General features: G+C 37.2%; 1 protein-coding gene across 6 annotated transcripts; it reads right to left on the bottom strand.

Moving 5' to 3' along the window:
* Positions 1 to 155: 155 nt before the first annotated feature.
* Positions 156 to 27,667, bottom strand: LOC138176009 (histone-lysine N-methyltransferase SUV39H2). Of its 6 annotated transcripts, none has more exons than XM_069106705.1 (7): positions 27,500 to 27,667; positions 24,536 to 24,681; positions 17,685 to 18,356; positions 15,878 to 16,024; positions 14,650 to 14,779; positions 13,534 to 13,626; positions 156 to 9,142 (listed from the first exon to the last, which is right to left on the bottom strand). In XM_069106705.1, exons 1-7 carry the CDS (start codon positions 27,528 to 27,530, stop codon positions 9,123 to 9,125), a joined length of 1,239 nt encoding a protein of 412 aa, XP_068962806.1. In that variant the 5' UTR covers positions 27,531 to 27,667; the 3' UTR covers positions 156 to 9,122. The 6 variants fall into 6 exon arrangements, with proteins under 6 accessions (XP_068962806.1, XP_068962804.1, XP_068962805.1 ...); XM_069106703.1 differs by lacking the exon at positions 156 to 9,142 and adding an exon at positions 9,150 to 9,370; XM_069106704.1 differs by lacking the exon at positions 156 to 9,142 and adding an exon at positions 9,150 to 9,364.

The raw sequence follows: 27,667 nt of genomic DNA, 5'->3' as shown, positions 1-27,667 counted from the left end.
ATTTTTCCTAAGTAGATTATTTATATTAGAAATATGAAGTTTATATAAACTACTACTGCTTTCTTAGTTTTGGGAGTTGCAACAAATATTCCTGTTGATATTTTTAAGTTGAGTAGATGATCATGCTATGTGAGCACCAAATTCACTATGAAAACTGAGCCTACATGAACAGAATTTATTGTTACAATCAAAACTTAAAACCAAATTAAGCTGACATTTGATAATATGCATAATTATTGTATAGTGTGGATAATTAGGTACAAGTGTTCAGCACTTCACCTAAATGACCATAATTAACATTAGTGTTAAATCAAACATTTCTAACAAAATAAAACTAGCTGTAAAGAAATAGAAGGTGAAACTGGATAGAACAAGAAGATGGTTTGTGGGGCGGCTAGATGGCACAGTGAGTACAGCACCAGCCCTGGAGTCAGGAGTATATGAGTTCAAATCTGGCCTCAGACACTTTGGGCAAGCCACTTAACCCCAATTGCCCTGCCTTCCCCCCCCTCCAAAAAGCCAAAAAAAAAAAAAAGATGCTTTGAGACTCAGGATCCCTGATTTTATAACTAAGGGGGAGCTAGATAGTGAGTCTTTCACTTTCCCTTAGTATCAGGAACCAAGATAGGGTGATTACTAGGGTTTTAGGTCATAGTTGACTTAGGTCAAGGCAACCTTCTCCATTCTATGGAGAATTGCTTTTCTCCACTGAAGAAAGACTGAACAGACAGTTTGAATCTCAGGATCCATAAAAGAAACTTATGAGGAAATGGTGACTTTTTTTTAAACATTAAGGAAGCCTGCATGTATTTCTCCCTTCTCTAGTCTCGCATACATATTTTTGGACCTCATCTATGAATATGTGTGTTATAGTTATGCATCCGCTGGCCTTCTTTCAAATTTCAAATTCCTGGGGGGTAGGACAACATCTTATTTCATCACTGTACCCCTAGTGTAGTACATGGAACATAAAAATTATTAGGCATTTAACAAATGTAAAGTTCAACGAAGAACACGTTAATGACCTGGTCAAAATAAACACTAAATCAGAAAGATAAAGATGGTATATAGTAATAACAATTCCAACCCTAAGCAAAATATTGACTCTGAAAAACATAAAAACAGAATAGTGATAGGGACTAGACCTGTGACCTCACTGGTATGAGGAAATCCTGGATGAGGAAACTCCTTCTACCAGTATAGCCTGACATGTCAGCAACTTTTAATATTAAAGAGGTCCAGAGCACTGAGAAATTCAGTGATTTTCTCAGGACTGCATAGCATAGCCAATATGTGTGGGACTCCAAGGCAAGCAATGGATAAAAATAAAATGTTGTAAATGGATAAAAGTAAAACTCTTTTTAGAGACATTTAACATACAATTAGGTCAGCAGAACCCCAAAACCACCTTAGCCAGAGCTTTCTCCCATTGCCAAGTAACAAGACATGATGTCAGTGGCAAAATGGATTAGAATGCAGGTTCCTTTACTAAATATTACAGAGGTTCATGGTAGAATATTAGGATTTTTGCCTCATAAAACACCAAAAAGCAGTTGAAAGAAAATGAGATTACAGAAAGCTTTGGTATGAGACAGTAGCTGTAACTAAGCCTAAATTAACCTAGAACATTTTTAGGTAAAGACACAAAATAGAACAGATCTGCCAGAATTTGCCTTGGTAGAGCACAATGTGGCTCTTAAAGGTTCTCTAACTGGGTTTTACCTGTGCATACACCAAGATCAAACAAAATTACTTGTTAGATACAACCACAGGGTTAACATTTAGTGATCCTCACAATCGGTGACAAGGCATAAAAAAAGACCTGCCTACCAGAGATGTTCACCGTTATCATGGATGTTCTGCCTGGAGTCCAAATGGATTCAGGAAGGGAAGGGTTGCCTATAAAAGTTATTCTGAAGGGTCTGTAAAACTGAATGAGGGAAAATTACATCTTTACTTCAACATAATTGATTTTCTTTGTATTACATATTTTGTGCATTTTAAAAACATTCTTCTGAGAAGGGGCCCATATACTTCACCAGAGTACCAGATAAGTCTGTGATGCATAAAGTGTTAAGGATCCCCGCTATAAATGGCAAAGTTCTCTACATGTTCCTCTTTGTGGATAATACTGTTTTGATCAAGGACTGTTCAGCAAACTATGTATGTAGCCTTGAAGAATCTAAGAAAAACTGGATGAAGAATGTGCATTGGCTAGATTGACATGCAATTGCATGAACCATCCTCCTGACTACATTCATCAGTACATGCATCATAGGCACTGAAGATAAAATGGGCCCCAAAATGAATAGGAAGGCAGTAAATTAAATGTGACATTACTGGAAACATTGTGCAACTTGGAGTCATGGGAAGTCAAGTTTAAATTCCGGCTCTGCCACTTTTTACCTGACTTTGCATAAATCACCTGATGTCTCTGGGTCTTAAGTTTCTTCCTCTGTAAAAGGAAAGTGTTGGATTAGATGATATCTAAGGGCTTTTCCAACTAAATATATTGCACTTGGAAACTGTGCATTTTCAATGACTCCAAGTTACCTTTTAAACAACCATCCTGGTGATGCTATATCACTATGATATGTATCTCATGGAAAAGCATGCTTTTCAGGTAACACAAAAGCAATGAAAAGATAGAAATACAAGGTAAGTACTTATTACCAGTGATCATCAAAGGTATTTATGACTGAGAAAAGTAGGTGAGTCAATTATGTAGCAAATAACATGAATAAGAGATAATAAATGGATAGCCCTATTGCCATACTGATGCTAGAGGAAGACCTCAGGTTGTGAGGTTGTTGTTGGCCTTTCCTAGGATATGGAAAGTAATCTTCCACCGAAATCTTTCAATGCCTCATCATCATGTGGAATTGATCCTGGGATCTCAAAGCCTATTGCCAGTGAATTACAAGGTCAGAGAAGTTTCCAACATAGGATCCTTAATAGACAGTCTCTTGTCCAAGGACTGGTCTAAATTTGGAGACTAATTAACGTTGGCTTCAAGGTAATTAATTTTAAGCTTCAGTGACTCATGAAGACAATCTGCTAAAGCATATATAGGACTTATAGTTTGTGTCAGTGGAAGAAGTACTCCCATACTAATAAAATCACAGATCCTTGAAGTACTGAAATGTGGGCAAAAATTATAGTGAGAAGGCATAGAAGGGTTTTGATCTGCATCAAGGAAGGGAAGCCCATACCTAAGAGAGGAAAGTGAAATCCACTTTCTCTTTTCTTTTCTTCCCTAGTAATAAGCATGCCAGAAAGTGGAATGATATAATTTAAATACATCTCTTTCATGTAGCCTGCAATTTCACACCTCAGCAGATATGTGCCCTTACTGCTAAGGTTATTCTTCCAATGGTGCAGATAGTAGCTCATCCATGCCTTTCCATCCTATGTAGTTACTGTCCAAGATCTTCCATAAAGAATCTTCTCAATGTACAAGAGGCCTTCCTTCTAAGTCTTGTATCACTCTATGGGTGCAATGTTTAGACTATTTGATATTCATCTCTTACTCTTGTTTCCTGGGTGATAGCTCTTATACCATTTCTCAAATGTAAATCATCATTAATAATATGTTGCAGCTTACATCCATCATGTTTGCTCTGTGGGTTATCACATTTTTGATCCATCAAGGATTGTGGTGTTCCATTATTCATAGGCAGAAATCATCGGGGCAGCTAAGTGGCACAGTGAATACAGCATTGGTCCTGGAGTCAGGAGGACCTGAGTTCAAATCTAACCTCAACACTTGACACTTACTAGCTGTGACCTTGGGCAAGTCACTTAACCCCAATTGCCTTGCCTTCCCTCCCAAAACACAGAAATCATCACCAAATATCACTAAGTCTATTGGTGTTTTTAAAAAATGAAATTCTGTTTCAGAGAATGGCTTGGAATCATTAAAAATGCTTTATAATTTCCATTCATATCCAGACAGCTTTCTTCTTCCTATTTAATTCTAACTGAAATTTTACTATTAGAATTCACTTGGATTAATAAATCTACAAATCAGCATTGGTTGACTGCTCTATAAAAACCATTATGCTAGGCTTTAGGGATACAGATAAAATGTGTATAATCCTTACCCTTCAGAATTTTACTAATTGGGTTGGGTAGGAATATGAGACACATATATGTGACATGACACAGAGGCAAAGGAGAGACCAAGACAAATTGACCCAAAGAAAGTTGAGGACAGAGAAGTCACTTTCACATAGGATCCAGGGAAATATTGATAGAGAAGAGGGCACCTTTAAGAGTACACATAGGTGAGAGGAGGCCTGCACAAAGGGGAGATAGGAAACGTGTAGTTGGTCAGTAGACTTAATTTGGTAGGAATAGGAAGTGCATTAAGAGAATGTGAAATAGAAAAGCTATAGATTTTAGCCATATCATGAAGGGCTCACTATGCGAAGGCTAGAGTTTAGATTCTAGCCTATAGGGAGACATTAGGGAACATTTGTGAGGTGTGGAAAAAATGGATTTGAGAATGGAAGAGACTGAGGGTAAGGGGATTAATTAGGAGAATATCACAAAATCTTTTTTTTTTTTGGTTTATTTTTTTATTTTTTAAGCAATCAGGGATAAGTAATTTGCTCAAGGTTACATGGCCAGTTATTTCTGGGTGTGGTGCTGAGTGTGTCTGAGCCCGGGATTCGATCTCCAGGTGGTCCCAACACTGGAGCCGGTGCTCTTACTCGCTGAGCCACCTGGCCGCCCCTAAACAATTGGGGTTAAGTAACTTGCTCAAGGTTACACGGCCAGGTGTTTCTGGGTGGGTGCTAAGTGTCTGAGCCCAGGATTCGATCTCCAGGTCTTCTCAACACTGGAGCCGGAACTCTTACTTGGTGTGCTACCTGGCCGCCCCCAATATCACAAAATCTTAAGAGATAAGAACCAGAACTAAGATGATGGCAATATGACTTAAGATATAATTTTGATGTGGGATGTTGACTGAGAGAATGGTGATGCTATTAACAGAAATTGGGAAAAGTGTTAAGGGATGAGAAATATTCTGTACACAACTGAGTATGAGGTATTTGATAAGACAAGTCTCTAGCATCGATGTAGGATTTAAGCTCAGAAAAACTGAGATAATAGATTTGGAAGTTATCTTCATAGAGGTGACTATTTAAGGGAGAGATTATATAGAGGAGGCCCAGGGACAGAACACTGGGCAACAATCCTGTTTAGGGAGAGAAGAACCTTCTAGGGAGAGCCTGAGAAGCTGTCAAAAGAACCAAGAGAGTACTGTCACAAAATAGCTAGCATTTATATGGTGTTTTAAAATCTGCAAAGCACTTTACAAATATCTAGTTTTATTCTTGGAATCATCATGGGTAGGTGTATTATTACCTCCATTTTACATATGAGGAAATATAAGCTTAAATGAATTGATAAGTGTCTGAGGTAGGATTTGAATTTATGTCTTCCTGACACATCCAATATATCACCTTGCTGCCTCTAACCAAAGTGTTAAGAAAAGGCAGGCTGGTTCAGCAATGTCAAATTATACACAAAGACCAAGGAAAATGAGAATTAGATCTTGGTAATAATCTTAAAAAACAGCTTTAGTACATTATCAGGCAGTCATTGTGAATTCACTTAATCAGCTTAACTGAGATAATGGCAGTCTTCTTACATAGAAATAGTAGGAAAAAACAAGATAAATTTGAAGCATGGGTCACTATAGAGGAAAACAGTTTGCTTAAAAGAGGGATTTGATGCTAGGTATCTAGAGGAGTGGAAAGGGGGTACAGCAAGAGGCTGTAAGGGGGAGGGAACCTAAGGCAAACTTTGAAATTTTGTTGAAGACAAAGTCCTGGCTTATAATGAACATTTCCATTTTCCTGAGTTGGGTATAATTGCGACTTCTGAGTCTAGGAATAGAGCAGTTCAACCAGTCCCATCCCAAACTGGGAGAGTTCTTACCTTCCTCCCTCCCAAAATCTGCATGTTTTTTTTTGAGGATCTTGTCCCCTCTTTAGTTCACTTGCTATAATAAGCTACCTGTAGTCAAATGGCTAGTAATATGATGCACTACAAGAAGAGTATTATCTTGTAGAAACCAAATTATGTACAGACTAAGTATTCTCCCTGTATGCACCTTGAGAAGAGGGACTATCTTATTACCTGTTTACATGGATTTATAACATTTCCCTTTCCCCTTACTGTATCACATAAATAGTAAGTGGTAAAAAAAAAAACAAAACAACATAAAATTATTACTTTTTTTTGGCGAGGCAATTGGGATAAGGTAATTTGCCCAGAGTCACACAGCTAGTTAAACATCAAGTGTCCAAGGCTGGATTTGAACTCAGGTCCTCTGGATTCCAGGGCCCGTGCTCTATCCACTGCACTACCTAGCTGCTCCCACACTTTGCAATTAAAAAAAAAATGCCGAGTTATTTTGTAAAAATCAGGTTTCGTTAAAAACGGCTAATTGGCACAACGAATAAAGTACTTCCTAGAGTTAGGAAGACCTGAGTTCAAATACAGCCTCTGACACTTACAAGCTGTGTGATCCTAAGTAAGTCACTTCAAGTTTCCACAACTGGAATGTGAGGATAATAACACCTACCTCAGAGTTCTTGTGAGACTCAAATGAGAGATTTGTAAATATTTTCCTATCATTTATAATATAATAAAATTTTACTTATCTTGTTTTCTCCCTCAACATATTGTTTACTATTGCCTCTTATGCCAGCCTCAATATAAGTCATCAAGAATTAAAGTACAAGGTGATTAAATTTGAAGGATTTTTTGAATTTTTTTTTAACTCTTCTGCTCCATTGTCCACAACTGCTGCTTGCACAAAAACTCAAGACTTCTTAATGGTCTTTTTGCTTATTATGAACACTAAAAGGCAAAGGTACTTACCCTAACATGTTTCTCACTGTCCTTGGGCAATCCTTTAGATTCTTATGAGTAGAGATTACATTATTTATACTTGTCTCCTACTCTTAGCAGAGTGACTGACACATAGTACATACTTAATACTTCACTGACTTTTTAAGGAAAATCTGCAAGCCATAATTCATTTAGTGGCAACTTCCTTATATCTTCTGGTTATGTTTATAACATGGATATAAAAAAATGACAAGTCAGAATGTCCATATTTATATATTCATACATATGGGTCATGATCAAGAAATGAAAGAGGCTAAAGGCTTAAAGAATACACCAAAGTCTCAAGCCTATACATCAAGAATACTTTTTTCAAGAGGGGAACTGGAAGGCACTGGAGAACAGAAGTGTCAAACTTGAAGGTAGAACCAGGTTAAAAAGTAACTGGGTTACTTTTAGCAAGGGTTTTTTTAAAGAAACAATATAATATGTTAATTTGTGGTTTTCTAAGTCAATATGTGGCTGACAGGGATCCGTTTCTATTTGAGTTTAACACTGCTGCTGTGGAGAATGAGCAGCTCTACATAATCAGAAGAAAAAGAAGCTGACCATGTTTTAATATTGACGTTTCCAATGTGGAAGTAATTGCTGAATCATCTATATACAGTCACACCATCAACTTAGCAAAAGGAAGGATCAAAAATTATAACACTTTAGAAAAAAAATTTAAGTAAATGGATATGCATTTATAACAGTGACCACCTGACTTATTCAGACATGTTACTGACACTAAACATGCTAGATAAAAGGAATAGACTATTAATCCTTTTCTATATAAGTTTCAATGATATAAAGCACAAAAATAGCCAAGAAACCACCCTAGATAGAAAATTCTTGTTTTTCTTGACAAGACGGTAGCCAAGGGAAACACCAGTTTATACTATAAACTTATTTGCAAAATGTTTTCTTAAGGAGGATAGAAAATTATGTAACACTGCTTAATAAAACAGCAAAGAAAAGTGAAGAAAATGAGTCTTAAGCCAGTTATTTTAAGAGTAGTTAAAAGATTAAAGCAGGAGAATTTATAAAAATGAAGGACATCTATCAACTAAAACAACTATGTTCATCAATTATCATGGAGTGATCATATTTAATCTCAAATATCTTAGTTCTCAATATGCATAAGAAAGAATAAAGGTGGGTAGAGGACCTAGACCAAACCAAGTACAGAAAAGGTCCATGGGGGCAGCTAGGTGCTGCAGTGAATAGAGCACCGGCCCTGGAGTCAGGAGGACCCGAGTTCAAATCTGGCCTGACACTTTTAACACAAAAAAAACTGTGACCTTAGGCAAGTCACTTAACCCCCAATTGCCCTACCTTCCCCCCTCCAAAAAAAGAAAAAGGTCCATGATGACATGGTGACACAATGTCACTTATATCTGAAAAGAGAACTAGGTGCTGGAAGATGGGGTGATGGGAAGGGAATCAATACCTTATTGCATCAGAAAAGAATATTAAACTGTCTAGTTTAATCTTTTAGAATGATCTACACACTCATTAGCATTTATTAAACACTTACACAGCACTTTACTAAGGGCTGAGGATACAAATAAAGAAAAAACTGGTCCTTGCCCTACAGAAGGTTCTTAAGAGTGTCTTTGATCGAAGTATGAAAAGGAAGCAACCTGACTTTTGCAAACTATGCTCTACAGCCAATTAAAGTCACATACACAATTGATTGAAAGGTTCAAAGAATACACTATCTGCTCGCTTTTTGACTACAAAACAGCATTTGATTCAGTAGAGCAAAATGCAACCTTAAAGGTTCTGATTTGGCAAGGTGTCACCCATGCATAAGTTAAGATAATATAATTGCAGCAACAGAGATAAAACTTTGTTGGATGATCTTCTGATTAATATCAAGCAAGGCATAAAACAGGAGATGCATGTCAAAGGATTTTTGTTACTGTCAAGTATAGTGCACAGTGTAGAACCAAATGAATGATTCCCTATGGATGGTGAGATCTTCCAGAGGTTGTTCTTTGTAGATGACGTCATCTAGCACTGAACATCACAGAATCTCCTTAAATGAGAATCACCATGCTCAGAAGTTCAGTTTAATTATTTATAAAAGAAAAAACAAAGTTGATAAAGACTGCCTATTATCTGGATTCTAATATGTAGCTGAACAGACAGTTCACTGATCTGGTCCAAACTTGAATAGGAATAAGAAAGCAGGTTGGATTCCATTAGAAGTTTCATAGAACTTTTAAAGACCCTGAAACAAAAAACATTCCTTTAGCACCAGTATTCTTCTAGTGATGCTGTAAGGCTTCAATTCATGGGAAAATACCACCATCCTCAAGGAAATAAAATTGTGAGTCAATCAAAACTCAGTAGAGATGGAGAGATCACTGGAGGTGGGCATAAACAAGCTGCAGCAAATTACCAGCAATGACTTGTGCTCAAGAATGGGCATAAAAAATACCATCCAGGAGATCTATGACTGGAAAGAGAAGTGAATCAGTCATATGGCAAGAGTAAGAGCTAACATTTAGACAGTTGGAATGCTAAACTACTACTCTAATGTTAAGAGACATAATTAAAAAGCAGGCCTCTAACACATTCAATGAACCTCTTATGAAAGGATTTGGATTACATAAGATGGGAAAGGTGTTGATAACCTGTACCACTGGAGGGAGTACTTATACTCATGAGATAACAGGTTCAGTGAAGTATCAGTTTATACATTAGAATAGTGATATCTAGTAAATCTGTCTAGTAATTTCATTGTGCCCACATACTAAAAACCCAATGAATCTGAACTTAGGTCAAATACATACCTATACTAACTGTTCTATTTACAATCCAATATAACATATAGGTTTGCTTTAGAGAAATAAGGAGGCTTTCTACAGAGAGGTAATTCCACTTTGAAAAATAACAGCTTCTTTAGTTTCAGATCCATCTGTTTTTAGGACTTAGTTTTACTAGCTCAGATACCAAAATGTCTTTTGCTTTGGTGTTTAACTTCTCTAAAACCTACTTGAATTATTTTGGGAGTTTAGTGTTATTTATAATTTTAATCAAATGTTATCTTCTTCTGTTTCATGTGTATAAATCATATCGTGAATAAGATTTACATAGTCTAGTAAAGTTAATAGAAAGTAAAATTTTAGGTTGCCCTAAGGATCTGAAATGTCCAGGGAAGGGCAGATAGGATGGGGAAAGGTTTAAAGTTCCATGGCATAGGAATAGCAGTTGAAAGAAATGGAAATTTTTAAGCCAAGAGGAAGAATGAGAGAGAGATAATGATGCTTGTTTTTAATACTTGAAAAGTTATGTATATAGATATGGATACGATGACTTGAAAATAGTTGCTATATGTATTAGACTTGTTCTGCCTGGTCCCACCAGGAAAAATCAAGAGTAGTATGGAAGATGTTAAAAAGAGGCAAATTTCAGTCTGATGTAAGGAAAAATCTACTAATGTTTTGCAATGGGCTGCCTTAAGAGATGGTGGGTTTCCTTTACTGGAGGGCTTCAAGCAAAGGCTTAATCACCACTTGTTGGGTAATGCAATAGGGATTCTTTCTCAGACGGGTTGGATCAACTGTCTACAGAGACCCTTTTCAATTCTGGAAAATTGTGATAAAGAGAATCTAATAGGTAATATGGTACAATAGAAAGAGCACTAGATTTGGAATCAGAACCTGGCTCAAATCCTCTCTCTATCTTTGCATGCTTCAGTTTCTTCATCTGTAAAATGAGGGGGTAGATTTAGGTAACCTTTGAGAACCCTTCTGGCTTTAAGTCCATGATCCTAAAATCTATAATCCTGTGACCCAAGGCTTTAAAATAGCCAGTAAAATAGGTGTGAATTTAAACAAAGATTATAGCTTGCTTTTAAGAAAAAAACCGAGACCTCAAGTCCCTGATAAGTCAGTTACATTTATAAATCTAGTCCTAGTGTGGTCAGAAATACATCAGTGCTTTTCTGCCTCACTCAGGGATCACTAAAATAAGGTGCTTAAACAGAAACAATATTTCATGGTAAGTAGAGATGTACTGAACAACATCAGAATCCAAACTAAATTAAATTTATTTTGTTAAAAACTATGGAAAAATGCTTTAAGAATCACTAAATACAAACTAAAATTTGCATATCTATTAAAAAAAAACATTCCTGAGATTACCAACTGTGTATTTCTAACACAGTTCCGTTTACATACACTGAAAACAATGGAGTTAGTATAACCTGTACATTAGTTTAATTTAAACTTGATCAAAATCTTACACTTGAAAATCACTTATATTTGAAAAATATCGAATTCCTAAGCCTTTAAAATAAACAAAATTTAGGTAATTGCCAAATTATATGGTGGCTAGCTAAATGGTAAACACAAATCACTATTTAAAATGGCAAGAAACCAGTTATTTTGTCTAAACAGTGTTGCTAGATTTGTTTGGCTGCACAATAAATTCTGGTCTCGATAATAGTGTAATGGAGCTCAGATACTTCTAATCACAAAAGTCTGCTAACTTCATGTCACCTTTTGTCCCAGTTTATCTATATTTTGTTTTTAAAATAAAGAGGCAAAATCTTAGAAAACATTTAACGTTTTTAAAAGTAAAAATGCATTAACATTATTTAAGACTACATCTTTAAAAGGAAAGGAACCTGGCTCCTCATTCTCTTGAGATTCACCTAATAAATAGCAACCTAAGCATATAGTTAAGTCTGTAAAGCCAGAACTGCCACTATTGACTAATGACACATAAATGATTTGTGAGCATACACACAAAAGTCCTTTCCAGTTAGCCATTTTGTAAATGCTTTAACTCTGGTTCCAAGTTCATAAACATAAATAACCTAAACTATAATGAAAAATTTTTAATGAAACAACTGTTTTGCTGTATGGCTGACTGCACACTCCTTAACAAAAAGAGATTCACAAATAAGTAGCAGATTTTCCCTAAATAGAGTTCTTATCATACAGAGGTAAATAGATCTAAGTTGCTGTTTTCTGTGTTCATTTTTATCCCAGGCAAGTTTTGGGTCATTGTAGTCAAGGAAAAGAGGCTTGCACAGACCTGGCTAGGAATTCAGTGAGCTGAATCTATTTTGCACTGTTTGTCTCCATGTTGAACATCATGATTAGAATTCAAAACAAGTCATTCAGAGAACCAGAAATATGCAGCTGAGAAATTATTCAACTTTTAGGTGTTCCTACGTGATAAAACTGTTCTTTTTTTTTTCTTTACAGTTTTAATCCTAGCCCCATAATTCAGAAATACTATAATAAAACTATTCTTGATCAAGCCAAACTTAGCTTTCATGATCACATTTTCAATAGATTCATATACAGAACGTCAGTCTAAAATATATATATATATATATCACTTTTTAAAGAACAGCCAGCAGAAAATATAAAAATACTATAGGTTTAACAAAGCATGTACATTAGAACTTGCCTGAATAAAGGTGTAATACTAATAATGTATTAGAAAAATTTGCTTATTATGAAACATTAGCAAATATGGGAATACACAAAATACTTTGGGGGACATCTAGTTATGGTATACAGATCAGTAGTTCTCAAACAGGTTCTTGTAATTTTCAGTGGAGTTATGAGGGGGTTTCAGGTTTCTGTTCTTCTGAGGAGTGCTACAAAGGGCTTTGATGCTGCTATACTAGCTGACAGAAACTTTCCCTTTGGTCCTTCACCCCTCCACCCCCTTTTTCTCCCACATAATTATGATGGCCAGCCATTCAGTACTTTTTAAAGGATTATTGTTCTGTATGAAAAAAAAAGTTTTAAGAACTACTAGTAAAAGCAGAAAAAATATACCTTATATGCTACAAACTTCTCTAAAGTATTAAATCAAGATATTTAAATTCTATTGTTTTGCATTTAATTTTACACCTTAGCAAACATTAGGATCAGTAACTTGTCAATTTGTTTTAATAAAAATTAGAAAAGAGTATAAAATTTGTTATCACCTATTTTCAATAAGTACATACACAGTATGTATGACTGTTAAGCAGGTGAATAAGGATGTCATATAAATTACATTAACAAAAATAGAACTTTTTTTACATTGTCCAAATTAAATAAACTAACTATATTTAAGATTTCTCAACAAATTGAATGTTAGTCCTAAACTGATAACACTTACACATTCAAAAGCAGCATTCTCATAACTAAACTTAAGTATGTAAGCTCCATGGGGGCAGTGATGGTATCTTCTCTAAAGTTTTTATCTCTCCCAGTGCTTAGCATAGTGCTCTGCACAAATAGTGCTTAATAAATGTTTGCTGAATGAATAAAACCCCTAATCCACAAGTAGTTTTGTTTTCCTAATGGGTATGACATCCAACTACTAAGCACTGATATTTTTGACTAGTCTGTGTAAGATCTACTCTTGTGACCCTGTGTTTACCCTTTCACATTAATAAGCATCAGTAAGGTCTTTGGCTAATGTGGTTTTGAAATGAACTGTAAATTAAGAAAACATGAGGCATAACAACCTTGATTTAGCATATATAAAAGTACCCCAAATACTTAAATATAAAAAAAAAATTCATTTTCTAAGACGGGATTTAAGTAAAAAAGAACCATGACATTTATCTTTAGACTTATATCCTGAAAATTTAGTTGAGGTAACCTCTGCAAGACACAGATCCACACTTGCACACAGTTCTGACCCTCTTTTTGGCTGGGCTGAGGTCAATAGACTCTGAAGATATATCTCCAGAACCTGAATATGTGGGGAGAAAAACACAGGAAAAAAGAGAGTTGGTAATCATAATACCTAATTCTTTATTATTCATTTTAAAGATTGTCTTTAGCATAAATTTTGAATATTTAGTTAGTACTCAAATCAATGAGAATAATTATTCTATTTACATTACTAGCTAGGGGACAGGAGTAGCTGCAAGGTAGCAAAATAACTATTAAAAACCATTCCTAGGACAATACAGATTGTTTTCTTAAGGATTATGTAGTTAGTATTTTTCAATCATCAATTAATAAGCAAACGTTAGACTTATGTGGCATAATTCAATAAAAATAAAGATCATGAAGATTAGTTTTTCTTTCAGGGGTAGGATGGTTGAATTAAATGCATACAAAGGATTCAATTTCAGAGTGTGGAATCAAATATTTTCAGTAGGAATGGACTTCTGGAATAATGGAAATCACTGGGAAAGTGAATGAATTATACAATATTTATTTAATATAAAACAAAGGCACAGAAAAAGGTTAAATTGTACATAGAATGTTAGGAAGCTCATTCTAAAGAAAAATATTAAAAATAACTATTTAGCTGATTAAAATGCTTAATTAAAAAAAAAACCTTTGGATACAAACAGAAGCAAAGTTTTTGTGGTGTAGTATCTTTTAGTCTTTTGAGACTAAAACAAAAAAGATTGTAGAACATTTCCAAAAGAACTAAAGTAATAGTATTTTGTATAGGAAGATATTAAATTGGAGAAAGAATACAGTGTCCTTATTTGAGAGTTTTTTTGTTTAAACACAACAAACCCATCACTACAGAGATCCTGAGCAGCTATACATGGTATAATGTAAAGAACACCAAAATGAGTCAGGAGTTCTACTCTCGTGACTTACTACCTGTATGACTATGGATAAATTAAACATAAGTTTCTTCAGCTGCAAAGTGATAGAGGTAGAACTAAATATAAAGGTCCTTTTCAAGTCTGATTTGATTGTGTGCCCACAATTGTTTAACTTAAGTCATATACATAATAAATCATCATACCTTTCATTTGATAATCAAAAGTAAGCTCTTCTCCAGGATGTATTGTTCTTGTAGAAAACAACGCTATTCGAGGAAGTCGAGTATCAAGGTTATCAATGAAGACGTTGAACACCTGAAGATTTGGGTCACACTAAAAAAGGAACATTAGAATTACATGATCATTGCTGTTATGTATACAGAAGCATCTGATTTAAGTCAGAGAAATCCCACATGAAATTTTTAGTTTCCCAGGGCCTTGTTTTTAAATTCCTTTTAAAATGTAATTGCTTTTTACATGGATAAAGGACTAAGTTAAACCTCTTAGGGCCTAAATTTAAGTTTCCAGGGTGTCTCAGTGCTCAAAGAAAAAGCTTAGGAACACATTGTTTCCCCACACACAATTTATGAGCTATATGGGAGAGGGGATAAAGTCTGTCTTTTGTTTAGCTAATAAAACTAGAAATTTTATGCATTCTTATCTTGGTATTTAAAATACTTCAAGATTCATGATTTCATCAGTGTGTGTACTCTCCCCACTGATGCAGACTGAAACCTCTTTACCCTTTCATCCTATTGAATTGCTATAACCAAACATTTTCAAATTCATCACCTATTCAGTAGCCTTCTGGTGATGAATCTGTCTGCACTGGCTCAGTTGGTTTTTAGGGAACAGGCTCTAGCCCTAACCCTATCATAACCCAGTCCCCTTCCTGAAATATTTCCACCTTTGTAGGGAATGTCAGACATTGTCTCTGTTGACATAGCCTTTTAGAACATAGTTTCACCACAACAAAGTGAGACATTAACATAGAACTTGGCCAGATTTTGGTTATGTTAGTGTTTAATTTGATGGATCTCAAATTCATCACTAAACAAAATTTACCTTAAAATAGGTGGATTAGGAAGAATTTCCAACATTTTTCATAAACCAATTCTACCTCAACTGATAATTTGGCATTTTTTTTTCCCCACTTGCTGTCTTCCTATTTAAAAGAGCAATAATACAATAGCTTAACAAAGATGCTATGTGGAAGATGTAAAAATGTTATGAAGCACTTCGGAAGTACAAAGCATTGTATGAATGATCACTTCATTCTTAAGGACTTGTTTTAAGGAACTGGGTAGTTTTAAATCAAAATGATTCTTGGTAGTAGGTAATGAAAAACCAAGATTTTTAAAGTAACAAGTTGAAATTCTTGGCCCTCCAATTTTAAAAAGTCCTGTTTATGCTTGAAATGATACTTCTTACACTATGATTCACAAAATGAGACACATTTCCATATCGAGCTGCATCCACTGTGAATTCATCAGATTCATAGTCCAGATCAAAGAGATATGTGATTCCTTTATTATCATAGAGCTGCCCCCGTCTCTCAGCTTCTTCACTTGTGATAACCTATAAAGAAAAACTAATATATTATATAACTATTGCTGACCTAAAAGAAAAAGTAATCCATATTTTTGTAAAAATAATTGTAAAAAGTCAGAGCGGATCTTACTGCTGAAACCAAGGAAATTAAGCTGTCAATATTAACAGTACAACAACAACATACAGTAGTTGTGACCTAAAAATATTTTAAATTACTCATACACTAGCTACTTTGAAGAGTCACAGTGATTGCTAATCATCTAAACAAATTCTCAAACAAGGCAGGTAGAAGTAGAGAAATCTGGGAGATTAAAAAAAAAAGGATTTTGTAAAAATAATCAGAAAAAAATACATAATTTTAAAACAAGATATTTGCAAATTTAACTCTGCTATTCTTCCCTGCAAACAGTAACAGAGGGCAAATAGAAAGCACACTGAAGTCTCTTATATGTACCCAAAATGTTTTTTCCTCTTCAATAATCTTTGAATATGGTTATAAAAGGAACCCTACTAGGAATACAGAATATTAGTTAAGTTCAATTTGCAGTGAGCAATATTATCAAAATTAAATTTTGTAGGTTTTTACAAAGATTTGACTGAAAAGCAAAAAACCTTTTTTTACCTTTTAAATTACCCAATTAGCTTCAAACCAAAAATTTCCAAAGTAGGTATAGAAAATAAAAGAGCAAAAAAATAATATCTCAAAAGTTCAAATATACTGAAGAGTAACTTAAAATTGACATAATCAGGCATCCCACACTCAGATCAAAGTGAGATGTGCTTTGTTGTCTTTGGAAGACAATATTAGATCCACTATCACCAAGAGCAATCTAAAATTGAAATAGAATTGAACATGATTGGATATGCAACCACAACCAAATATCACTGTAGCTAGAATTTTTTTAGCATAGCAATGCAACATGATTTTTTGCATGTCAGTAGGAAGAATGTTTGCAATTCAAAGTGAGCTAAGGGTACTCAAGTTCTGGACTTCTACCATCATCATTTAGGTTCATTGTTTCACAGCAAGCTGGTAGCATTGATGGGCAGTTATTAGAACTTAAAACATTTACAATAGTATCACTTCCAGTTGTCATACAGTATTTATAGGTATACTTGTTTTTGAATATATCTACTCCAATACTTAAGACATCTGTAATTTCACTGCTGTGCTACTTCCCTCCACCAATGCAGATTGCAACCCCTTTACAACTTAACGGATGAGTCTTTCAAGAGCTGCTGTAGCTGAAAAATTCATTAACAGGCAGCCAGCATGGTGATAAGCCTGTCCCCACATAGACTGGTTCTCAAACAGACATACTTGTCCATCACTGGGCCCACACTTGAAGCTTCCCAGTTTAGTACAATTTGCCAAACTTGTGCTCCACTGGTATACACCTCAGGGTTACCTGCACACCACAATGAGGCACCAATTTATCAGGAGTTTTAAAATATTTATTTTATTAAAAACACCATAGCACTCCTGATGTAAAAACAAGAAAACAGATCTGCAAATCTTTGCAAATGTCAGTCACAAATATACCAGCCAGCACAAATACTTAATGTTATTTTAAAAAATAAAGTAATTTATTAACAAAGAAACAAGTCCTTTGAAAAAGATACTCCCCCAAAATGTCACAAATCTTTTATACATATTATTCATTAAAGTCTAAGTAGCTGAACGTACCTCTCCAACATACTCCATGACAAAACTCATTCTTTTAATTTTCACAAGGGTTTTCACTCCCCAGCCACAGCCATTGCTAGTTCTAAAGATGCAAAGGGAATATGGTGTACCTTTCTGAACAATCCTATTGGGGCAATCAGGCCCACATTTACACCGTGAGTTGCACTCATAGATCGGCGTGCCAGGTTGGATTTTTATCTGCCTTTTTTTATTGTAAGCCAAATGAACTCCAGCTTCTGCAGGGCAGCACTTCTCAAAGAAGCAATCTGTGCACATACAACCAACTATAGCTTCATTTGTCAAATTGATTCCAGGAGCAGGTTTGTATTCATTAATGTAGTAGAAGTCTAAAGGTGGACCTTCTAGATCAACAGTATTTTCAACAAAGATCATGGCTTTATGGTTCTTTTTTCTGTTAAGCTCTTCTTGCCATCTCTGCAGAGCTACCCTTTGTTTAGCCTTCTTTACCACATACTCAGCAATAGCAGGCTTCAAACTTTTGATATCATTTTTCAACATTACTGCTTTGCCTTGCTTTAACTGAGACAAATATTCACGCTGGTCATTATAAAACTGTTCAAGAAGTAATGGACATTTGAGATTTCTTGAAGGTTCCCAAGTATTTGTAGTTTCTGGCCATCCTTTCCATTTTACAAGGTAATATTCCATATCCTTAAAATAAAAGAAAAAGATGTATATTAAGCTGTAAGGTTTCAATTAAATCCAATAGTGATTGCCTATTAAGGACACTATCTCTGGGGAAGATGTTTAGTGGTGGTGGTAGTGGGGTGTCAAAATACAAAGATGAATAAGACAATCTTCCCTCAAGGACCTTATAGCCTATCAAGGGAGATAATGATATATTCATTTGAATTAAGTACTCTAAAGAGACATTAAGTACGCATTATCATTGTTTTGACATCAGTCTAAAGGATTTGTTCTGTGAGGTTTGGATTCAGTCAAAGAGCCACACTTGAGGACATAGGGGGCCACATGTGGCCTCAAGGCTGCAGGTTTTCCACGCCTGGACTCTAAAAAGAGTATTAAAACTACAGCACCTTTAAGGGATGTTACTCAAAATGTGAAAATTCTCCCCATGTTTTCAAACCTCATGTTGCCTAATTTTTAATGTGATATAAAAGGTCCATTAATGTCTCAAAAAAGTTATTATAAATAAAGTTTGTGAAGCAGTTTTATATCACTATGTCAACAAAAAAACAAAAGTGTTTGTATTTATTCCAGCAAATAAGAGTCAAAAAAAGAAAAGAAAGGTGCTTCAGATAGCTCAACTTTTCTGGCCTAATGTTAAGACTTCTTCACAAAGGACTTGAGAAACTGAAACCTTTATCCAATTTCTGCTCAAGAAGGAGATGTCTTATCATTTGGTATTCTGTTAGATAGAATTTTAAGGGCAATTTTCAATGATCCCTTAACTTATATAGTTTAGTCGGGATGATACTTTGATCCATAGTATAATGATAATTGGTGATCATAATTATGACCTTTAGGCACTACAGGAATTGAATACCATCTGAAGCATTAGAATTATAGTTAGTACAGCTTTACTGTGAAGAATTTTGCTGTATTCCAATTATTCTAAAACTGGTACGTCTTCGGTAGATACTTGGTGAGCTCTGTATTGAGGGGGCATACAAAATTAATGTATTCTTGACCCAGACATTATGACAGGCATGGTGTCCAACAGATGTATTTTCCTGCTATACCACGCTTTGGGTCAGACTACATCTAGATGCCAACATTTTACAAAGGACGTTGATAAGCTGGACAATGTTGAGAGGAGGGCAATGAGGAAGTAAAAAGATTCAAATTCATGCCAAATGATGACCAGATAAAAGAACTGGTGATGTTTAGCCTATAAAAAGGCATGTGGGAAGTAGGGGGAGTACATAACTGTCTTCAAGTATCTGAGGGGTGAGGTGGACGGTGAATGAGATAAGAGAGATGCACATTAGTTAGGTAAAACAATAGTAAATAGGGGTGGCCAGGTAGCACAGCAAGTAAGAGCACTGGCTCCAGTGTCGGGATGACCTGGGGATCGAATCCAGGCTCAGATACTTAGCACCCACCCAGAAATACCTGGCCGTGTAACCTTGAGCAAGTTACTTAACCCCAATTGCTTAGGGGCGGCCAGGTGGCTCAGCGAGTAAGAGCACCGGCTCCAGTGTCAGGATGACCTGGAGATCGAATCCGGGCTCAGATAATCAGCACCACGCCCAGAAATAGTAACCTTGAGCAAGTTACTGCTTAAAAAACAAACAAACAAACAAACAAACAGTAAATGATTAAGTGCCAAAATAAGTGTCAGGATAATCTTATACTGGAGGAATGAAACAAATGGAGGATAAATGTAGACTGCAAGTATTGAAATAGGCTAAAAAGATGGTGTGGGATTTTGAAGGATAGGTAGAATTTAATAGGAAATAAAGAGAAGAAGAATATAATAAGTTTGCAATACGGTACGCTGCAGGAACAGGGAGAAAATGACCCTGGCTAGAAAAAAAGGATTTATGATAGGGTTTAATAGAGTTAGGGTTAATAGGTACTTTACTTCATGGATCCATGATATTTTCAATATGGGTACTCTTTCCACAAATGCAACTTTCAGCCCAATCATGCCATCTTATCCTCATTGAGCCTTGTCTAATCCCTAGGGACTGTCATTTTTTACTTTTCATCTCCAACACATAACATATATTGTCACAAATATTAAGTGGTTTATTGTTTCTATCCTCAAATACAACATCATTTGTTTCCTTCAAACCTCAACTCGAGACCAATAAAAGGAGCTTTGCTCGGTGCCTCCCCCTTCCCGCCAGCTAGTGCTTCTTTGTATGCTCCCCAAATATTTCCTTTGTATAGATTTTGTATGTATTTATACGGGCATATTACTTCTCTGGATAGAATGTGATCCCCTGGAGGGCAGGAATCATTTCAATTTCTTGTTTGTTTGTATCCAAGGATATTCTGGATGAATGCACAGTCTTGAGAATGCCAACAAAAAGCAAATAGCTGTGTATAGAGGCCACAAGGACAGCTGTCAAAACATTACTAGCTATCTCCTAGGCTATTTAGGAAGGGACAAAATATATCCTTGAGAGACAAAGGGGATGACAGCAGTCACTGGGTGTGTGAATCACAGAATCTTATAGTTGGAAAGGATATCTATTCCAACCCATACCTAAACAAGAATATCCTTCGAAACATACTTGACAACAGGCCTTTGCTTAAATGCCTCTAGAGAAGGGAAACCCATTACTTCCTATTCCATCTTTGCATAGTTTTTGATTGTTAGGAATTTTACTCTTAAGCTTAAATTTGCCTTTTTGCAAATTTGCAAGTGGTAGATTTGCTCAGTGAGTGTCACTGTTCAGGGGTGGGTGTGAGTCAGGAAAAGTCAGGGAAATGAATTACTGAAGTTTGGAAAAGGGGGAGTATGCCTGTGTACAAAAAGTGATAGTACTTGATGCACTGGTGGTGGTTTTATGTATGAGAGATGGTGCTAGGCACTGGAGTCCTGAAATGAGAGGGCTTTAAAAAAAATGGCAGTCTAGATCTTAGACTTTTTTTTTTAAAGCAATTGGGGTTAAGTAACTTGCTCAAGGTTACATGGCCAGTTATTTCTGGGTGTAGTGCTAAATATCTGAGCCCAGATCCCCAGGTCATCCTGACAATGGGGCCGGTGCTCTTACTTGCTGAGCCACCTGGCCGACCCTAATCAATTGTGTTAAGTAACTTGCTCAAGGTTACATGGCCAGGTGTTTCTGAGTGGTTGCTAAGTGTCTGAGCCTGGATTCGATCCCAGGTCATCCCGACTCGAGCCGGTGCTCCTACTCACTGTGCTACCTGGCCGCTCCGATCCTAGACTTCTTAACCACGGAATAGATTTCCAATCTATTTGTGGTCTTCACTGCAGTTTTGTCTATCATTGCTATTGGAATGCTTTGTCTCAGTTATGTCTTACACTGAGTTTTCTGCATGCTTTTTTCTTCTCTACTCACTATCTTCACTGTTTTGTGAACAGTATTCTTTCTAAGTTTTCTAGAAGCACATATGTTTTCTGGTAAAATGATTTCAGGGTTCTTTTGAACTTCTTGAAGCAACTCTCATATTGGTCAAATTTGTCTTAAAAAAATTTCTGTAATCAGCCAATATCTTTACTTGTATTTAGTTCCCATTCTTAACAGTTTGCTTAAGTATTTCATATTGTAATAACTAATGGCCTCATCTTTTTCCTTTCTTCTGATTTCATAGTCATTTTGACCTTTGCTCTGAATACTGAATGATTCTCATTTTAGTAATTAGTCATTTCCCTTTAAGAGTCAAATTCATTTTTTGGTGATAATTTAGTATTTTTTGTATTCCATATTATCACTCTCCTTGAAGAAAGTATTAGTGATACACAGTTATGAATCATTCAAGTAGTTTACAAGCTTTGGAACTAACTTCTTATTCCCTGAACCATATTTTCCAATATTTTCACTGTCTTCCCCTGTGCCATATTCCCACTAAAGTCAACGTTTATCAAAGTATATATGATAACCAACATTGAATTTATCTACATTTTCATCCTCTACTACAAATGTTGGAGCATAAAAGCTGTCACTACCTTCCTGATAGTAACCTTGTTTATATTATGCTCATCACCCGAGTACTGTAAGGCATGGTGATTATACCAGGAAATGTTTCTTACTGTCCTTGGTTGAACAATCAAACTAACTCTATCAATTTATTTGTTCCTCTGAGTGGAACCTATGAACCACCTTTCCATTTAATTGATGTTTGTTTTCTAGTTTACAGCATGAATGTTAAACAGACGTGACTCAGTTTCTCCAGTGCTGTATTCATTGGAAGCCAGGCAAAGATCTCACATTAAGAGTATCATAGATTAAATTAATGCTTGTAGGAGATCTAAAACTTTCAACTCTTAGAATACCCTTTTCTATTACAATCACTTTTCAAGCAAGACTGATGTTACATTGCATTTTCATGAATGCATATGATTAATTTTTATGAATGCATAAATATGAATCATATTTATGATTCACTGGCCAAATGTAATAAAAGTTATCACCTAAAATGCAACCTGGTGGCAATGAGCATCCGTACTTAGCTAGATTGTTCCTCTGACAATAAACATGTCTGTTTCGAGTTTGCTCAGTTAGTATAATCTTTGTAGAACCCAGAGTAACTTCCATATCATGATGTGATATTGAAGCAGGGTATTGCTAAGGCAGAGAGGTATAGTGGGGACAAATTAAAAAAAAAAATTTTTTTTAAAGCAATTGGGGTTAAATAACTTGCTCAAGGTTACACGGCCAGGTGTTTCTGGGTGGGTGCTAAGTGTCTGAGCCTGGGATTTGATCTCCAGGTCTTCTCAACACTGGAGCCGGTGCTCTTATTCGCTGTGCTACCTGGCCGCCCTGATGGTGGGGACAAATTAAGGAAAATCTTTAATACTGAGGCAGAGGTGTTTTAACTTTGTCCTTTAAGCAAATGGAAAGTCATCGGAGAGGGTTTTTAGAAGTAAAGTAATGATGAAATTGAGTGTTTTTGGAAAACAAATCTGGAAGTATGAAGAACAAAGAAGGAAGAATTTGGAGAGACTATTGGAATATGTCTTTCTGTGAGGTGAAGGGAATTCTGACTAGAATAGTGAGAGTGGAAACAGAAAAGGGAGAAATACAAGAGATATTTGGAAAAACCATAGAGTTTGGTGACTGACCATTAATGGAACAGAGGGTATGAAAAGTAAAGAAATCTGAGGTTTAATCTGTAGTAGGACCACTGATGGATAAAGGTAAGTTAGGAGGTGGGTAAGTGGTTTGTAAGGGGAAAGAATCTACCTTGAGTGGACTACATATGGGTTATCATACTCATTTCTGGGCACCACCTTTTTAGAAAAGACACTAATAAATCAGAGTATTTCTGAGGAAGGCAAACAAGGTTGATGGAACCCATGTCACAGAAGAGTTGATTAAAGGAACTAGAAATGTTTATCACAGGGAGGAGAAGACTTGGAGGGACATGATAGTTCTCAGCTATATGAAGGGCAGTCACATGAGCATGGGATTAGAACTGGGGACAATGGGTAGAAGTTACAGAGATGTGGATTCAATTTTACATATGGAAAAATTCCTAACAATTAAAGCTGTCCAAAAGTAGAATGAGATGCTTTAGAAAGTAGGGAATTCCCTACCAATGGAAGGCTTCAAACTAGGTGATATGACTTGTTGGGGATGCTGTAAAAGAGATCCCATGATTATGGGTTTGCTATTAAATATAGAATCAAAGAATGTGAGCTGAGACCTTGGAGATCAAGTTTAATCCCTTCACTTTACAGATGTGGAAACTGAGGCTCATAGAGTTTAAGTGACTTACTCAAAGTCATAAAGCTAGTCAGTATAGAACAAAGACTTGAATCCTTGAATCTATCCCTAACATGTTAAGTCCGAGGTAATACGACATTCATGTAGAGATATCTGATAGGATTAGTTGGCAATATGGAACTGATGCTCAGAAACTAACATTAAAATTAATCTGAATTAAACTGTAGCAGAGAAAGGGGATCCTAAATTATGCTATGCAATAGTTATGGGGAAGCTAACTTAGAATACATTGGCTGTGGATAAAATACAGAGATGGTCAAGACCTAGCTATAGTGTTCTATAATCATCTTAAAATATTTATTTTCCTGTTGTGGCCTAGAATTTAAACTTTGAGAAATGTCTTGTTTTTCCAAATTTCAAAGTTCCTCTTCATGATAAATAAAATGAAATAGTGAAGTAACATCTGATTAAGACTTTACTGAGGACTACACATATTTGCCTTACCTTTTCTATCTTGTAGTCACACAAGTATTCCACCTCATAATTATTTAGATTCCTTTTGGTGATTCCAATCGATTTACATGTGAGCTTTTCCTTTCTACATAATTCCTGAAGAGTATCAAGTGAAGCTAGGCAAGGCACACACCAAGCTACAATAAGAAAATATGATTCCTCACTAAATAAAATACTAAAGTTAAGAATATATACTTTTTAGTTTTTACATCCATCCTCCCCCCCTCCCCCATTAGTAGTAATTCTACATTGTAAAATCACATGCACACACGAATCAATGAATTTTCTTCAGGAGAAAACCTAAAGGTTCCCTGGATAGTTAATATTGATTCCCGTTAGATGACAACCAATATCATCCATTACTTAAATAAATTCATTTCAATTAGGTTGTGCTAAAATCCTTAAATGAACATTTTAATTTTTTTGCTTCATCAAGATTATGTGGTCCATTGTTAGAGTCAGCACAAAGAAATATTTTTGAATGGCTCATTACATTTATGTACACAATTACTTTATTAATGGAACTTAAATGACCCCCTGGCCAACTATAGGAACAGATTATACAAATGTTAAAAAATACACAGGTACACTGAAATAAGAAATTTTAAAATGAAGCCAAATGTACAGCTTTGTAATAAAGCACAAGTTCTTTGTTTTTGTTTGTTTCTTTTTTTTTTTTTTGCTTTTTGGAGGGGGGGGAAGGTAGGGCAATTAGGGTTAAGTGACTTGCCCAAGGTCATACAGCTAGTTTTTGTGTTAAGTGTCTGAGGCCAGATTTGAACTCAGGTACTCTTGACTCCAGGGCCGGTGCTCACAGATTTTGAAGGGGCCTTAGAAGTCATCTTTAACCTCTTCATTTTTCCAATAAGGAAACTGAGGCCAAAAGAGGTCAAGTGATTTATCCAAACATACAAATAAGTAGAGTAAGTGGCAGAGTAAAGGTCTGAACCTAGGTCCTAAAGCAGGACTTTTCATTCTAACATCAAAATATTAGAAGCCAATTATTCGCACTGCAAAAAAATTCAAATCAAGATTCTTTTAAAAATAGTGAGCTGAGCAAAACATTTAGGAACTCCTCCCCTTCCCCCAACTTTTAGATCCACAGTCTATCTGGTATAACAGAGTACCCAACTAAAATAGACCAGAATTCTATTCCAAGTTCTGCTATATAACTTTGGGCAACACCCAACCCCTTCAGTACTTAAGATTTTCTATTGTGCTGATGGGAGGGAGAATGTGGAGTAGGACTTTAGCCTACAGAGATTAGGATATACCAGTAAATTTAGAGTCCTTACCTTCCATGCTTCCAAGCCAGTAAGGGCCACCACACCTACTCTTGTAATCTGGTATTTACAGTGGGGAATAAATCTACCTACAATGCCTTTTCCCTTGTATAGTGAGGGAATATTACTATTACTGCAATCTCCTCACAAACACCCCCCACATCTTCACTACCAGCAGGTGTCTCCCACACCCAAAGATCACTTAAAGTACTCACAAAAAGACTGGAGTCCTGGACTAATTTCTGAAGTACCTTCCAGTCCTAAAATTCTTAGAAAAATTAATCGAAGTGAGGAGCACCTATCCTGTCATGTGCTAACAACGCTGGACACCCACTAATCCTAGTTACCTACACGAAGTATAATTCGATCTGTCAAAACAAAACATAGTACTCAAAATCTTGTATTTCTGTATAGTGGATACCATCTGTAGTAATCAGAGAATTTAAAATGTGGCCAGGAGCACCTAGCAGGGACTGCAGTATTCTCTTAATGGAAAAGGTTCTTTGAGAACCTTAATGCTAATTTACAAGATTAAGTTTTTCATCCACACCATAAAAATCTGTTATTGTACTCTGCACAAAGGCTTGCCATTCCTGACCGACTAAAATGCAGAGGATGGATTCCGTCTACAGGAATCCCATGTGTTCCTAAAGGGGCCACTCACGCACACTACGTTCTAGGGCGCAAAAGTAACAGATTCCTCGTGTTCCGCAGCCACTTCCCCGTAAGTCCTTCAGTTTGGATTCTCAAGACCCCTGGGGGTGGGGGAGAGGTCAGATATCTAATCCTAGGCAGGAAAAATGAGCAGGTCAGTGCTGGGGCTGGGGTCCCGCTCCGGGCTCTCGCCAGCCCCCGGTCACTGCGCCCCAGCTCCAAAGACCTCGGAGTTCACGCTCTGCCCTCACCTCCTGCCCCCTCTCCCCAGCCCCAGCCCCAATTCCTTCCTCTCCCGAATGCCAGAACCAAGCTCCCGGCGGGGGTCCCTACCCAGCACAAACAAACAAAACTTTTAAACTCCCAAACATCGGAGTTCGAGCAGGACCACAAAGAAGTCAAACCGCAGCCTCCCTTCCGACCAGGTTTCGGATCCTGCACGGGGATTAACAAACCACTAATCCCCCTCGCTGGGGCCGGGCGCCTCCCGCTCCTGCCCCACGCCTCGCGCCCGCCGTTCCTCCACCTCCGTTACAGTTGGGGAGCCAAAGCCTGCCCAGCGCGGGGCGCGGGGCCCGGGGCCCGGCGCAGCGGCGCCTCCGGGGCCCGCGAAACGTTGGTGCCGGGGAGGGCGACGGTAAACGGCTCCCCACCCTGCCCGGCGCGGGCTGCGGGGGCAGAGGCGCCAACCCGGCTCAGTTCCCGCGGCGTGCGCTTGAGCCTCCCGCCAGCTTGCGGCGCGGAGAGCGGACGGGATGGGACGGGACGGGACGGAGGGAAGAGGAGAAGAAGGGAGCGGGGCTGGGGGCAGAGGGGCCTGGGGCAGGCGGGACGGCGTGGGCGCCAGCCCCTAGCCCCGCTCCCCAGGTTGGGGTCACCGTGTCAGGAGCGTGGGGGTGGCGGGTCGCCCTTCGGCTCCAAGGTCTCCTTCCCGGTCCTCCCGGCGCGGGGAGCGCGGTTTGGGCAGTGGGAGGTGAGATGAGGCGGGGTGGGGGCAGGGTCCTTCTCCAGCCCTCACCTCCTCGCGTTCCGGCCGCGGCCGCCGCCATCTTGTGGAACCTTCATTCAAACTGGCGCGGTCTGACCGGACCGCTCAGCTGGAGGGCCGAGGCCCCGCCCCCTTACCCGGCTCCGAGCGAAGAGCGGGGAGCAGGGAGGGAGGAGGCAGGCCCACACGTCAGGGCAT

Source organism: Petaurus breviceps, unplaced genomic scaffold (genome assembly GCF_028583685.1).
Source record: "Petaurus breviceps papuanus isolate PSGF00001 unplaced genomic scaffold, PetGlider_PUasm1.0 80, whole genome shotgun sequence".
Classification (NCBI taxonomy): Eukaryota; Metazoa; Chordata; class Mammalia; order Diprotodontia; family Petauridae; genus Petaurus; species Petaurus breviceps.
The sequence above is the reverse complement of the archived record's forward strand: the minus strand, read 5'-3'. Positions and strand labels throughout refer to the sequence as shown.

What these genes read in the sequence shown, in the direction of transcription:
- LOC138176009 (XM_069106703.1), bottom strand. Translation starts at nt 27,530, where the DNA reads ATGGCGGCGGCCGCGGCCGGAACGCGAGGAG. An exon ending in TCATGGAGTATGTTGGAGAG is followed by an intron (nt 16,025 to 17,684) that starts GTACGTTCAGCT and finishes TTTTCTTTATAG; the next exon opens with GTTATCACAAGTGAAGAAGC. An exon ending in TTTTGATTATCAAATGAAAG is followed by an intron (nt 13,627 to 14,649) that starts GTATGATGATTT and finishes CCACATATTCAG; the next exon opens with GTTCTGGAGATATATCTTCA.